This window comes from Hyperolius riggenbachi, chromosome 7 (assembly GCF_040937935.1).
Source record: "Hyperolius riggenbachi isolate aHypRig1 chromosome 7, aHypRig1.pri, whole genome shotgun sequence".
Lineage (NCBI taxonomy): Eukaryota > Metazoa > Chordata > Amphibia > Anura > Hyperoliidae > Hyperolius > Hyperolius riggenbachi.
In genome coordinates, this window is record NC_090652.1 from 292,803,767 (window position 1) to 292,820,218 (window position 16,452).

Here is a 16,452-nt window from a genome sequence, read left to right on the forward strand (position 1 = left end):
GCTGCATGGTTTTTGGCAGTTGGAAACAGCTGTAAACAGCTATTTCCCCACAATGCAACAAGGTTCACAGACAGGAAATTGTCAATAGTTTGAACTTTTCTTGTGGGAGTGGTTACTTGTGGGAAGGGTTTCACCACAATATCAGTCATACAGCGCCCCCTGATGGTCTGTTTGTGAAAAGAAATATATTTCTCATGTAAAAGGGGGTATCAGCTACTGATTGGAATAAAGTTCAATTTTTGGCTATGCCACTCAGGAGGTTTTGCACTATCAGTGTGTCGTCGTCCCCACGCTAATTTATTAGTTTAATTGTAACCATTAGATACTAGCTAGCACTAGGCTAGCTAGTATTGTCTGCCGGCACCTCCGGACCCCTCCCCCCCCCCCCCTCCCAGATTGCCCGCTGGATACATTACCACGCCGGGATCCAGCGATGGGTGCAGCCTCCCCGCTCAGTTCCGGTCCTCACTATGGGGAGGATTGTACATAACATCATGACGTCTTGACGTCACAGACGTCATGCGCAGTCCCGATCCTCCCCATAGTGAGGACTGGAGCTGAGCTGGAGGCTGCTCGATCGCTGGATCCCGGCGTGGTAATGTATCCAGCGGACGATCGGGGTGGGGTTGCGGGCAATCGGGGGGGGGGGGGGGGCGGCAGACAATACTAGCTAGCATAGTGCTAGCTAGTATCTAAAGATTACAATTAAACAAATAAATGAATTCCGGCGGGTCCCGATCGGCCAGAAAACCTCTGCAGCGGCATGCCTGACACAGTGTCGGGCATACCGCTAAGGAGGTTAAACCACTGGGTTTCACTGCTCTCCCAAAGGTTAATATACTTTCAATTACTGTATTTTAACATTGAATACATATATCATGGTATGTATATAGAATGGGTACTGTATAGTGGTGTATTAGCTGGGCCTATAATACAGAGTTCATGGTATGTATATATAGTGGGGTATAGTACTGCATTAGTTAGGCCTATTTTTTTAACATGGAGTCTCAAGCAACCAGAAAGCACACTTATTCGGCATGAGCCAATCCCCGTCAGTGCCGGATACCCGAGACTCTACTGTATGTAGCCACACCCTCCCACTGACATCACAACCTAGGCTGATTAGCTATGCGGAATTCTCCTGCCAGAGCATTGTGGGACAGAGTCTCGTTAAAGAGGAGTTGTCAGCCATACTATGCCAGATAAAAAAACGACATATATAATTAGATAAATACAAGCTCTACTTACATAACATGTGTATTGCACAGTCCAAGTGTTGATTTCAGTGAACTTTATAAAATAAAGAAAGTTAAATGGAGAGAATTCTGTTCCCTGGCAGGGGCCATCTTTACTCCCTCCAGCTGAATTCAATGGTGAGGTCATTTCCTCCCTTACTCCCCCCTCCGCCCCACACCAATAGCAAGCATTGATTGTAAATGCAGGGAATCCCTAAGGAAATGGTAGCAGGAACTATGCGATGGTGGCAGCCACTGCCCACATGAATCAGTGGAGATGCCTGTCAGGCTGGAGTGTGGGGAGGGGGCAGACACGGACAGTCATGGGAGGCAGCCAATGAGAGGAAAAGGAGTGAGAGTGACACAGGCTGCAGCCAATCAGGCTGAACTAGCTGTGTTTGTGCAAAAACTCCTCCCCCCGCCCCTGCCTGCACTGCAACTTCTCTTTTGCGGCTGATTACTGGCTGCGTACTAAGGAGCTGGGGACATGAGGATTCATCTCTGCAATAAAAAAAGTAAGATTGATTTTAAAGTTATGCAGGTGGCTGGATGATGTAATGGTTAAAGGGCTCTGCCTCCGACACACGAGACCAGGGTTCAAATCTCAGCTCTGCCTGTTCAGTAAGCCAGCACCTATTCAGTAGGAGACCTTAGGCAAGTTTCCCTAACACTGCTCCTGCCTATAGAGCGCGTCCTAGTAGCTACAGCTCTGGCGCTTTGAGTCCGCCAGGAGAAAAGCGCAATATAAATGTTATTTGTCTTGTCATTGCCTTTTTAGCATTCCTTTTATATGATCAACAGATAGAATTAGAGAATTGATTTTGTTTTTCATGCCTAACAGTTTATTTATTATTTATAAAGCGCCAAAATATTATGCAGCACTGGACATTAATTTAGGTTACAGACAATATTTAGGGGTTACTCTTTAAGCTGTAAAACAAGCAGAAGTAATAATCCCTTTGAACTTTCCTGCACTAAAACCTTATCTCAATCTGTCTCGCTGTTTCTTTGCTGTTTAAAACGTATTTGCTCTTTAGAAAATGACTGAATTCCACAAGCCTCTGACAAGCTCAAAGAAGCTCTTTTGCATAGATAAAAACCCGTTTTTTTAACCGTTCCTGTACTGGAAAACAGAAAGGGACCTCACACAATTTCCTAGTTGGGCTAGAACAGGATCTTTGTTACTTTGTAAGGATCGGGCTGCATTCCTCTCTAATGCAGACCACTGCTACTGCAGCTTGCTCTTTGCCTCTTTCTCTCCCATCGGAAGAATGGTAGGGAAGGATTGGGCATCTCACCCTATCATGGTGATCTCCATGGCAGCGGTGGCCATTACCATGGAGATTGCCACTGGAGAGTGTGATAAGGTGAGTTGGCTTTCTTGTATGTGCTCTGCATGTATCGTTCTAGAAACAGCGGGAGGGAGAAGGGGAGAGGAACAGAAGCCGGCCCTCTATCAATGGGGCGGCTTCATAGCGTGGGCTGTGGTTTACCCCAGCTGGGCTAGTACTATATGTGTTTAAGACTTGAAAGAAGTGAAGATAGAAGTCAGCACTGCTTCTGTGGCTTTAATATAGTAATGCAACAAGTTCCAATCTAACACAAATCGTGCATAGAAGGCAAACATTTAGTATGCACATACCAGTAGACATGAGGCAATGCGGTGGGTTTTGGGCACTGATACACTTACAGCCGTTTTGCACTTTCGCCGCTTCTACGGAGGCATGCCTCCAAGATTACCTGATCACAGTCAGAGAGCACTGGGGCTAACCAGTGTACATGTAAAGGCAGTCCAGGACCCCTTGTACCCACCTTCCAGCCACTGCAATGCCAATGCTGTTTTCTAACATTGCACTCTATGGACTTGATTCACAAAAGGGTGCTAATTTAGTTAGCACGCCTAAAAGCCCCTTAGCACACCTAAAGCCCTTTAGGACGCGCAAAGTTTAGCGCTGCGCGGTGCGCACGAAACGTCACACCGGGTGCGACTAAAACATTGCACTAGGTGCCACTAAAACGTTGAACAGGGTGCGCCCAAAACCACGCACTATGCGACAATTTGGGTGCACCCGGTGCAACATTTCACGCGTACCGTGCAGTGCTAAACTTTGCGCTCGATCAATAAAAACTTTGGTCTTGCTAACTGCTTAGCACCCTAGTTAGCACACCCAAAGCTTTTAGGCGTGCTAACTGAGTTAGCGCCCTTTTGTGAATCGAGCCCTATATGTGTTTATGTTTATCTCATCATGTGACATGTCACTTCAGATTCACTTTAAGGTGGACTTCCTCCGGCACATGTATGTACTAACCTGTAATGGTGACATTGTAGAAGACAGAGTCATTCCCAGCATTGCAGACAAATTCCCCAGAATCCTCCGGTCTGGCGCTTGCGATGATCAGCCTGCGGTGTCTGCCATCTGAGTCCAGCCTGATGCCATCGTCCTCCTCTATTTCCACGCCATCGCGGTACCAGCGGACCTGGGCGGTTTCCCGGGAAACCTCGCAGCTCAGCACCATCCGCTCCCCACTGGCGCACTTGTGTTCCGTATCGTTACTGGTGTTTATGATCTTCACCGGGGGCTCTAGAGAAGAAGTGAAGGAGGACGAGAGACAGATAAACCCACAGGTAAAACATGAACTATGGCGTTGATAAGGGAGGTATTGAGGTTACTGGGCAAGAACAAGGCTCCGAAATGTACAGATTTCATAGTTGGAATTCACTACTATCCGCTCTTACAGGATGTCTTAGCTATGCTCCAGGAAACCCCCTATTCTCAAAAGAATTGCACGCACGATGTGCAGGGCCGGATTTCTGGAGAGGCCACAAAGGCTGGGCCTTGGGCGGCTGCAGCCCAAAGGGGCACCTAAATGTGAAATAGGGGCTGCTACATTTGAAAAAATAGACTGTAAATGGGGAGTAACACATGAAAAAGGGAAGCTGATGCCCTGGGAGCTGTACATGAATGAAAGGAGTTGCAGTAAAAGGATGTTACACATGAAATGGGGGCTAGAAGTGGAATGAGAGGAGCGCTGACGCCCATGGAAGAGTAGCCCCAACATACTTGGCCTAGGGGCGGAAAAAGTATAAATACAGCCTTGACAGTGCGCACACCACAACCGTCGCACTAAGTAGCCGTCCTGACTAAGCCACCGCCCACAACTGTGCCACCCACAGTAAGCTGTCACCACACTAATTACAGACAAAAGTCTGAGAAATCAGAGAGATAATAATGGAGAAAGCTAGCAGTGCATCCCTCTGACCTGACTATTTCAATAGGAGCAGAGGCAGAAACTGGTGTCAGCAGAGGGACAGAGAATAATCCTATAGCAATCTGAAGACCAAGATTTTAGGAGAAACAAGATTTATGATAATAAGCTAGTTGATTTCAGTCAGACCACATGGAATACAATGCTGTCCAATTTCTGTGGCAGGACTTTAAAGGCTCGGACCCACATTTTTTTTATGTGTTAGCTATTACGATTTCCTTTTTTTTTTTTTTTTTTCTTGTGGTGGTACAGGAAGTAATATTGCTGCAAAACCACTTATGTACAGGGTTGGTGTTTTGGGTGATAAAATCACTTTAACCACTTTATCCACCACCACTACAGTATATCTACGTCCTCTGTGACTTCATCTAAGCCACGAGTCAGTAGATATACGTCTTGTAGCAGAAGCAGTGCTGTGCAGGATTGGGCTTGCTCCTGTGCACATTTCTGGCACTATCTGATGCAGCACTAATTGGTGAACGGGAATATATGTTTCCTGAGCTAATGAGATTGATTTTTACTATTAAAAATACTTTTATTTTCTCAGTTCATAGTGAAGCATTAGTGTAGCATTATTTCAGAATCAAATATCTTCACCATAAATTGTGACAGGAACATAATCTAAGTTTTGTGATAAGCAGTAAGAATAGCCAAACAAAATTTGTGCTTTTTATCTACAGTAGCACTTTTTATTTTTTAACTGGAATTGGTGAAACTGAGAAATAATGTGTTTTTTTTCTATTTTTTTTCCTTGTTTTCCCATTAAAATTCATAGAACACAAAATTGTTCGAGGGGAAAAATGGCATACAATGAAAGCCTAGCTTGTCTTGAAAAAACAATATATATTTGATTTCTGTATCATAAGTAGGGCTAAAGTTATTTCTGATTAAATAAGGACATAGCTAAACTGTCAAAACTGCTCTGATCCATAAGGCGGGAAACAAGGTCTGGTTGCAAAGTGGTTAATATTGCTTTTTTACAGCGATTACAAAGCGATTTTGCAGCGATCCTTTACTAAACATTGAATCACAATCGCTAGCAAAATGCTGCAGGCAGAGCGATTGTGATTTGGCCAATTTACTTCCTCTGTTGAAAACTCGTGCCTGAGCTGAGGTGGGTAGGCTGGATTTATGCTCAGCCCATTCAGTGTACTGGGTGGGTGAGCTGGGTTTCTGCTCCGCCCATTCAGTGTACTGAATGAGTTCTATTTTATGCAAGAGCCGGCCCACAGAACTCTATACATCTATTCAGCGAGCAGTTGCTAAGGCAGTTCAACTTTTTATGCTCAGGCTCTTGAGGTGGAAGCATCTCCTTGTGAGTTTAGACCGCTGCCTTGCATTCCCCTTTAAGAAAATGAAAGAAACCATAAATGTGATTTACACTCCCGTATACATTTGTGTTTCCTTTAGGAAATATATATATTTAATGAAGTCATTATTCTAATGTCTAAACAAATTATCCTCCCGCCGCTCGCTCCGCGCCCGATAACTCAGCGCTGTAGTGATGGCGCCCCGTGTTTCCTGGCGTTTGTTGCTGGTCTTTTTGTGAGTCAGCGGACCAGTAAATTAATCTATATCGCTGTGTGTGGAAAAAAAAGCGTAAAAGCCCCAGTATAAACGTTTTCCACCCCATTAATTCCAGGTTAGAGTAGAGTGATCTCGATCCATGCTGTGCCCAACGGAACGTGGCGTGTTCGTTTAACGAAATTCATTTCTAAATTGCGCCTGTCTGGTATGAACTGGTCCTTCGCTGCCGGGCTGAGCGGTTACATAGTTAGGAGATGAAAATGAAAGACAGAGGTTTTTTTTTATAGCGTTGGCCGACTGGATGCCAAAGACAACACTATCATGCGCATATATCAGAATCAGATTTATTTGTCAAGTACATCGAGGGAACTTGTACCCAGGAAGAGAAAATGGACGCATTGTATAAAGTAGGCCCTACATGAGTCTGTGGCAATCCTGTGAGGTAAAGTTCTTTTCTTGTCATGAGGTAATTTTAGGGTTTCCCTCTCTGATGTATCGGTCCTGCTGATTGGTTAAAAAAAAAAACCCTAGTACAGGTGGCAATGGAAAATTGCTGAGTCAGCTAGGTTGTTAACACCTGATTGGTCAGCTCAGGTCGGTCGGTAAAGATTTCTGCCAGGTGTTGCTGGGCATAAACATTGCGAATGACAGGTGAGTTAGGTGTATATAATTTGTCTTGGTCAGTCTATATGTGGTAAGTCACACTAGGGGCGTGGACAAGTTTGTTAGCAATGGGGTCGTATTGGTGTTTTGTTAAATAAAAGCTTGTCTGAACCATGGTGGTTAGATGAACAACAGAGATTATGTACATGGATATTTATTTAATAAAGTTTTATCATAAATAAAGTTATATGTTTATGGATCTCATAATCTTTTCAAAACCAATAAAGATGGCCACAGCTTTAAAACGCCAGCCTGAAGTGTCATGTGTCTTATTTATTTGTAATTTGAGCAGTTTGGTCATAACAGTGTTGCCTACAGTCCCGTTGTTTTTGGCACATACAGGATCGGTGATGGTACAGCAATTCAGGTTCTATGTAGTCTGTCCATGGGGTAGGGGAGAGAGGGATCGGAGGGGCACAAAAAATCAGAACACAAAATTTGGCATTTGGCTATGGGACTCAGATTTTCAATGAAATTGGAATTCGAGCGTTCCGATCAACCCTTGTAAAAAACAAACATGGATTACAAAATAATGTATAGACATTGCTACGTAATACAGAATTGGTTGACATAGTAATTACAGTGACAAATGCTCTTGTGAGCTTACAGGGGATAGGGGAATAAGGAGGAAACAAGAGGTGGGGGTAGTATAAAGTACTATATGTATATCTACTAATTTGGATGCAAATGGGAGAAGAGACAAAGGGCAGTAGCTGAAGAGTGAAGTGGGATGGAGAGAGTTTTTTTCATAGCTCCTGACTGTCCCTCTTTGGGAACAAAATCTCTTTGTCCCTCTTTCTTCCTGATTGTCCCTCTTTCAGGACTGATATACAGATCTATGTAAATACATGTATTTTTGTACTGAAAACTGTGTTTAATTAACGCTGAACTTTATTTTGATCCTTTAAATGAATATATTTATTATTTTCATATGTTAATATGAAGGATAATGAAAAAGGATAGAAAGGACCAGTGTGGTTTGAATGATAAAACATATATTTCTTATGAAGTCTTTATGGTATGCATGACTAGAGTGGTGTCGGGGGTGTGATTAGGGGTGTGGCAGGGGTGTGGCTAAGTGTCCCTCTTTCTTATCTCAAAAAGTTGGGAGGTATGGTTCTTTAAGTAGTGGTGCCACAACAGTCTTTTTGAGTGAGGCTAGGAAGATTTTTTTTTCCAGGGCTACAACTAGGAGAATAATATGCAAATTAAATTAGCGCAGTTGCTAAGAGTATCAGATGTAAGTCCACTCCACAGTGTCAGGAGGAGGTCTCTCCTCCTTGATTTCTCAGGCCTTCCTATTGGTCTTTGAATGTAAGAGATGGCTCCACTAACCAATAGGCAAGATTAGGAGCTCAACCCTCTTCATTGTCACTTCAGTTTCTCTGCTATCTAAGTCAACTTTATGTTTGCTTTTAACAAGAGAAAACAACTTTAATGACAATAAACCAAGATTTCCCTACCTGTAACAGTGACAGAAAAGTTGACGCTGTCATTGGCTGAGTCACAAGTATAAGTTCCCGAATCTTCTGGGTCCGAGGATGAGATGAGGAGCCGCCTCATTCTGCCATCTGATTGGAGGGAGAAGCGCCCACCTGCCTCGATCTCTTTGCCATCTTTCATCCAGCGCACTTTGGCCCCTGAACTGGCTACCTGGCAGCTGAGGCAGACCGGCTGTCCACCATCCAGGGTCCTGCTGGCCGGCTCACCAGAGGCTAGGGAAATGCTGGAACCACGAGCTGGATCAGATAATGGACAGGTTAATCAAGAGAAGAGTGACCCCTTCAGGTAAGTGTAAACAATAGAAGGAAGGTACATTGGTGTTGCTAAGACCTGGATAATATTAGGAAAATGTAGAGATGAAAAGAACAGGCTTGGAAACTGGGAATATTGAGAGATGTCAGCAGGGTGATGGTACATAAGGGGAGGAACTGGGAATGGTGAGGGATGTCAGCAGAGTGGTGGGACATAAGGGAAGGAACTGGGAGTGGTGAGGGCTGTCAGCAGGGTGGTGGGACATAAGGGAAGGAACTGGGAATGGTGAGGGCTGTCAGCAGGGTGGTGGGACATAAGGGAAGGAACTGGGAATGGTGAGGGATGTCAGCAGGGTGGTGGGACATAAGGGAAGGAACTGGGAATGGTGAGGGCTGTCAGCAGGGTGGTGGGACATAAGGGAAGGAACTGGGAATGGTGAGGGATGTCAGCAGGGTGGTGGGACATAAGGGAAGGAACTGGGAATGGTGAGGGATGTCAGCAGGGTGGTGGGACATAAGGGAAGGAACTGGGAATGGTGAGGGATGTCAGCAGGGTGGTGGGACATAAGGGAAGGAACTGGGAATAGTGAGGGATGTCAGCAGGGTGGTGGGACATAAGGGAAGGAACTGGGAATGGTGAGGGATGTCAGCAGGGTGGTGGGACATAAGGGAAGGAACTGGGAATGGTGAGGGATGTCAGCAGGGTGGTGGGACATAAGGGAAGGAACTGGGAATGGTGAGGGATGTCAGCAGGGTGGTGGGACATAAGGGAAGGAACTGGGAATGGTGAGAGATGTCAGCAGGGTGGTGGGACATAAGGGAAGGAGCTGGGAATGGTGAGAACTGTCAGCAGAGTTGTGGGACATAAGGGAAGGAACTGGGAGTGGTGAGGGATGTCAGAAGAGTGGTGAGACATAAGGGAAGGAACTGGGAGTGGTGAGGGATGTCAGCAGTGGTGGGACATAAGGGAAGGAACTGGGAATGGTGAGGGATGTCAGCAGAGTAATGGGACATAAGGGGAATTACTGGGGATGGTGAGGGCTGTCAGTAGAGTGGTGGGACATAAGGGAAGGAACTGGGGATGGTGAGGGCTGTCAGCAGGGTGGTGGGACATAAGGGAAGGAAATGGGAGTCAGTGTCACTTAAACATAACTGAGCAGAGTTACCTGACTTCTGTGCTGGCTGGTCTGGTTTACTGCTAGTCGGGCCGGCCTGCTGCTAGATTATCTGGCAGTTCCCCCATAGCATTCCATGAACTTCTAGTGGACCCCCTCCCATGCTCCCAGCATGCCCCATAGCAGAACCAGAGCTCCCTGCATGCCCCCATAAAGGCATCACAGCACCCAGTATGCCCCTACAGAGGCACCACAGCACCCAGCATAACCCCAATTGATGCACCACAACTGACTCTTGGGGGACATCTGGGGCACCCCAGAATAGATCCGGGGCACATGCCACTGATCTTTTGGGCTAGCAACGCCCCTGCAAGGAACTGGGAATTACAGGGAGCCATAGTGGAGGATCTGGGAGGCAGAGGACAGAACAGAGGGTCCGATCAGGCTGAAGGGGGCTGGAGGAAGCCCCAGGTATGTATAGTTTTTTCCTTTGGCGCCATCTCAGGTACACTTAACCACTTAACGACCGCCTAACGCCGATAGGCGGCGGCGGGTCGTTAGTGGTATAGCATGGAAACGGCCGCTCGATCGAGCGGCCTTTCCATGCAAGTTTACGGAGGGTGCCTCCGTGAACAGCCAGCGAGCCGCCTATCGCGGCTCGCAAGCTAAATGTAAACACGCGGGGAAGAAATCTCCACTGTTTACATCATACGGCGCTGCTGCGCCGTAAAGGAGATCGGCGATCCCCGGCCTCTGATTGGCCGGGGATCGCGGGCATATGATAGGCTGAAGCCTGTCAGTTCCGGCGCAGGACGGATCTCCGTCCTGCGCCGCTAAGGTAAAGGAGGGGAGGGAGGGAAAGCAGAGGAGGGCGGAAAACGCTGCGGAGGGGGGCTTTGAGGAGCCCCCCCCCCGCAACACAAATATAGCCGGCGGCGATCAGACCCCCCCAGCAGGACATCCCCTAGTGGGGAAAAAAGGGGGGGAAGTCTGATCGCCCAGGCTCCATCCTGATCGGTGCTGCGGGCTGGAGAGCCCACGCAGCACTGATCATAGCAAAACACCCTGGTCCTTAAGTGGAGCGGTATTGTCACCATAAAAATCAAATTTCAACAGCAACTGGTCTGAGTGAATTAAGTGATAAAGATGCTAATCCTGCATTCAAAACTTTTTCTGCTGTTATGGTTTGGAGTTATTACGTACTATAGGAGCACTGGCCCTAGTGCCAAACAGTGCTAAAAAGTTGAATGCTGGGAGTTCTTTTTATCTATAATATATTCCTCTTCCATTTATTTCCCTGCCTAGCTGATCACTTGTGTTTACAAGCAAGGCTGAGGTGACTCAGTGATTGGATGTGTAAATAAAAAAAAAGACTCTGGGAGGAGGGCAGCTAATGAATACACAATGAGCAAGAGAAGGGAGGGGGGAAAACAAGAGTCAGAAAGGATATGATGTCAGCATTAGCTTGGCAAGATGGCCACTGCCTGCAATAGGATTTTCTACTTTTCCTTTATAAAATACACAGGAATCATTACGTGGATAGCGCAATACATCTGTTATGTAAGTAGAAGTAGTATTTATCTACTTATATATGTGTTTTTATTACTAGGTTAGCATGGGTGTCGCTTGTTCTTTAAAGATTACCTTGCCAGTATACTTTGCCAGCTTTTAAAATTAAGTTTTTTCTTTAGGCATGATACAGAACTGGATCAGGAACAGTATAAGGTTCTTTAAATATTTACAGAATCAGCTGTTGTGATCATTAAGGTACTTCCTCTGTCAAGTGCGAAACTTCATGCCATAAGCAAAACTTAGCAATAGGTGAGTATTTGGGGCAGGAGGTTGGCTGTGGGGGTGGGGTGGAGGCGGAGTCAGTCACTGAACATGATTTTCCCCAAAAGAATAATAAGAATATGAATTTTTGCTCCAAAAGATGCATTGGGGTTTATTTTCAGAGGAAAACTTATTTTTTTCCATCAACAACAATCTACATTTATTCTTGAACAAATGAAAAAGTCAACATTATTGTAAATATACGATATTGTGATTTCCTTTTTCTATGTACAACACTCTACATCTGCTTTCCCTGTTAAAGGGTCTGTCCGTTCTACTGCCAATTAATTTTACTTTTTTACATGTATAGTAGTTGCTTGGACACTATTTAACTGTTTAGCAGTCAATGTATTTAGAGGCTTGAAGGTGCTCCAGGCCAATTTATTTTAGCACATTTTTTTATTTCTTTTTTGTTACATTTCCCTGCTTCTACTTAGTGCTGCTGTCATGTGTATTTATGGCCACTTGTCACTAGGGGGCAGTGTGAGGCAGTACCAGTTTCTATATTTTCTGCTAGTAGAGAGGGAGATCAAAGCATTCCAAGAATTTACAGCACATCGAGGCCAAAAGCAGTGCACTCATCTCAAACAAGATATTAAAGCTGCTAATGGGCTAAATTAACTTTTTTATGAACTGTAACTAGGACTTTTTTTTTGGAGTAGGGCTAATATTTTGTGTATCCTCAAAAATCCCCCAAAAATCACGCTAGGGCTTATTTTTAGGGAAACAGAGTGTGCGTTATGGAGACAGATAGGCAGAGATAGATCTAGAGCACTTCCGTTCCCTACCTTTAATTCGGAGCTGGCAGGAAGACTCTGAGAGCCCAGCATGGAACTGGATGATGCCGGCATCCTTCTGTGTTACCCCCACCAAAACCAAAACATGGGTCCTTCCAAAACTCTGCACCACCGTCCTGTGATCCTCCGATAGGATGTGGCCATTGTGGGTCCAGCCAATCTGCTCCACTTCACTCTCTGTCTCGGCACAAAAGGCTGCATTACCTCCTTCTGCCACCTCCAGGCGCCGCGCTAACCTTTTCACTATTGGTCCTGAAGGATACAGAGATAAGATGGTGAGTAAACAGAATACCATTGGCTGACATAAACTTCAATAGTCCTAAAATAAACAAGCTGGTTCCTAAGTGTCCCTAAGTCACCCTGTCCCTGTGTCCGTGCATTTGCGCTACTGTGCATGTGCAGCACGGACAGCCGTTGGGACAGGAGAAGAGGGCCAGGGAGTCGGGCAGGCATGTGCGTGGGTGGACGGGTGCGGGTACGTGCTGAAAGGCGACGTTGTGACAGAGACCAAGAGCCTGTTTTTAACCACTTAAGTACCAGCGGTCTCTGCCCCCTTAAGTACCAGAGACCGATGGTACCAGGAACGGCAGAACACCGACGGATAACGACGAATCGCCGCACATACACACTGCAATCGCCGTTCCCGCCGTACGTCAGGAACCTGGGCCTCCCACTCTGCCGTCTCTACGACGGCAGACTTCCTGTGAGCCGATCAGGAGCTGCTTTCATTGGCTCCTGACCCTGTCTATCAATGTAAGCCAATGGGAGCTGCTTACATTGAAAGACAGGGTCAGGAGCCAATGAAATCGGCTCCTGAGCCGCTCACAGGGCTCTGCCGTCATAGAGAGGGCAGAGCGAGTGAGGGTGCGGCGAGAGACGTCGGGATTCAGCGGCGAGGTCGGCAGGAGTGACGGAAACGGCGGATGCGGCTAATTGAAATCTACGCCCTGGCAGCCAGGTAACCACCAAAACAGGGCATAGATTTCAGTTAGCTTGGTCCTAAAGTAGTTAAACGAGCTTAGGTCAACTAGTTGTAGCATAAAGAAATATGGTGGTGAAGACCCAATGCAGAGGGATTTAAAACATCTTCCTCAGAGAGGGGATGATTAGGGGCTAATTCATGAAGCTGCGTTGCTATAGCATCACGAGCTCCATGGCAGCACCGCACTCTAAATTCAAGGCTGCCAACTACGCTCGCTCTTGCAGCAGTGTGCCTTCCTTAGTTACGCGCGCTGCTTCCATAACAACGCACGTTTTTTCACATGCCGGCCGCCACTAGTTACATACTAACTACGTTAATTAACATAGTAGTGGCCGCTCTAGTAAAGCATCACAGCCATGATACTTCACAGCAGCGGCCGGCATTTAAAGTCATTGGGTGTTGTGACTTAAAAAAAAAATCCAGATACTTACCTATGGAGAAGGAAGGCTCTGGGTCAGAATGAGCCTTCCTGCGCCTCTCCTGGGACCCTGAGTGCAGCGCAGGATCCCCTGTTTGAATCCTACGCCACGGGGGACATCAGAAGTCTTGGGGAGCCGAATCCTCCCAAAGACAGGCGGCTCCATATATGCGCGAGTGTGCGAGAGAGGGCGCTCGTGCGTGCGTATTATAGAGCCGCCTGTCTTCGGGAGCACTCGGGCTCCAGAAGATTTCCCAAAGCCTCCTTCGGCAGCTGAGTGAGCAGTATGTGACTAAATTAGTCAAATACTGCTATCGAGGATGGCGCTGCACCGTTGGCACCGGGAAAGTAGCAGGAAGGCTCTATAGGAGGACCCAGAGCCTTCCCTCTCCATATGTAGGTATCCGGATTTTTTTTTACCTGCATGTCAAACTCTGGCCCACGGGCCAAATTTGTCCCTCAGAACCATCAGATTTGGCCCCCATGTGGTTTACTCACTTTGCATTATATTTGGCTACTCTAGACCACCTGGTAAGTTATACTGTAGGTTATTAGCCCTAGATCGCCAAGGAAGCCACATGGGAGTGGGAGGGGGTAAGCACAGACACCTGGGAACTCTATAGGGGAGGGAAGAGGACCACTAGACTCCAGGGAACTGTAGGGGGGGGGGGGAAGGGCACTACTAGACAGCAGGGAAATGTATAAGGGTTGGAGGGCATTAGACACCAGGGAGTTAAGTTGCCACTAGACATTGAGGTTGGCCCACGGCTAGGTCCCAGTGTTCAACTTCAGCCCACTTTGTATTCGAGTGTGACACCCCTGCTTTAAAGGAACGTGCGTTGCTATGGAAGCAGCGCGCATAACTAAGGAAGGCACACACTACACTGCAAGAGCGAGCGTAGCACGCAGCTTTGAATTTAGAGCGCGGTGCTGTCATGGAGCTCACGTTGCTATAGCAATGCAGCTTCATGAATCAGCCCGTTAAAAGTAAACCTGTATCCCGCCAGGGATTTCTGAAAAGGTCGGGAAAGCTACAAAGGCCCGGGCCTTCGGCGGGCTGCAGGCCAAGGGGCGCTTGGACATTGAAGAATCGTTGCTGCACATGGAAGAGGAGGCTGAAAATTAAAAGGGGAAGCTGCAAATGGGGAGCAACATAAGGAAAAGCAGTGCTGCTGCTCAACAGAGCTGTACATGAAAGAGAGAAGCTGCAGTCAGGGCCTGTTTCCACGAGCCGCACTGCGATGTGATCACTGCATTGCATAACACCGCATGCAAACTGCACCCAATACAAGTCAATGGAGTCGTTTCCATTTACGCAAGTTTCATTCGCGATGCGTCACGGAGGATATTATGGATGGCAAGCTGCAGTTTTCCACGGCACGCATCCAATTCCCATAGTGGTATTATTGAGCCACATCGCAATGCATGACGACCGGTACTACATGAGATTGTATGCGATGCGGTGGCGGAGGCATGTATACCGTCAATGGAAGAGCGGCAGTTTCGGAAGACAAATGGGCACCGCGACACGGGACAGGTAATGTATAAATGCACCCATGGGGGGTACATCTATACACTAGGGGTACAGCAGGGTGGGAGGTTGGGCCGGTGGATTAGGCCAATTCCCAAGTTATTTCATGCTGAAATCGATTGGGAATCGTCTGCAGTGTATGGGCAGTCGACAGATCTCATTTCAATCAGATTCAATCAGAGAGAGATTTGTCTGTTGGTCGTATCTGCCCATTATTGCTAAATGTATGGCTAGCTTAATTGTACTGACTTTACAAAGCTAATGCCTACTACACACAGTACGATTTTCCGTGCGATAGATGGATCCGATTGATAAAATCCGTCATGTCCGATATTGCTCCTGATCGTTTCTGCGCTTGATTTGTCATAGCCACTTATTCCGCTGAGCTGCGCTCACCAATAAACCTATAAAACAAAAGATCGCTGTACATAGCGTAATTCTGTCACAATATGATAAAACACCCAGGTGATGGTGAATAAATGTGCACTGCTTGTGAATCCACTTCCCGGTAGTAGATTTCGCTCACCAGATTGTTGCCACCTCAAAGACCAGGTGGATCTAGCGTATTGTGGTGTAAATCACCCCACTGGCACTTTAAATCTTCAATATCGCTTTAATACTTGAATAAAATTTGACGTCACTGCAATAGAGCGAAGCCGAAACCAGCTTACTGGTGAGCGGGGAGTCGGGAGTCCGAGGCGGAAGGAATCTGAGGGAGTGCGGGACGCCGTGCCTAGTCGGAAGCCAGGACAGACCCCTACTGCCAGGACATATGATGTGCAATATACCAAGAGAAACGATGTGAGTGCGCAATTGTAGCGCGGATGGTTTTTGATTTTAAGGCATAATACGCTATGATGATCTTATGTTTTTATGTTCCATATATGGTGCAAATTTTATTCAAGTATTAAAGCGATATTGAAGATTTAAAGTGCCAGTGGGGTGATTTACACCACAATACGCTAGATCCACCTGGTCTTTGAGGTGGCAACAATCTGGTGAGCGAAATCTACTACTGGGAAGTGGATTCACAAGCAGTGCACTTTTATTCACTATCACCTGGGTGTTTTATCATATTGTGACAGAATTACGCTATGTACAGCGATCTTTTGTTTTATAGGTTTAATGGTGAGCGCAGCTCAGCGGAATAAGTGACTTTAAAACTCTGGAAGAGTGAAGCAGCGATCCCAAACAAGTGACTTTTTTCATTTAATGAATTGTGTGGCTGATTTCTGTTCTGGACATTCTAGGACAGGAGTCTGGATTAGCTTGTTACTTTGAGACAGAAACCTGTCCTTGATTAAGTAATATAAGGCTCTAAAAGTGATTG

General features: G+C 46.4%; 1 protein-coding gene across 3 annotated transcripts in view; it reads right to left on the reverse strand.

Moving 5' to 3' along the window:
• Positions 1-16,452, reverse strand: part of OBSL1 (obscurin like cytoskeletal adaptor 1) — a 144,070-nt gene that overhangs the window by 103,767 nt on the left and 23,851 nt on the right. For all 3 annotated transcript variants that reach the window (XM_068245951.1, XM_068245950.1, XM_068245952.1), the window contains exons 4-6: positions 12,183-12,443; positions 8,156-8,431; positions 3,545-3,817 (exon numbers count right to left, since the gene is read on the reverse strand). In XM_068245951.1, coding sequence (XP_068102052.1) covers positions 3,545-3,817; positions 8,156-8,431; positions 12,183-12,443 — 810 coding nt within the window. The remainder of the gene's footprint in view (positions 1-3,544; positions 3,818-8,155; positions 8,432-12,182; positions 12,444-16,452) is intronic.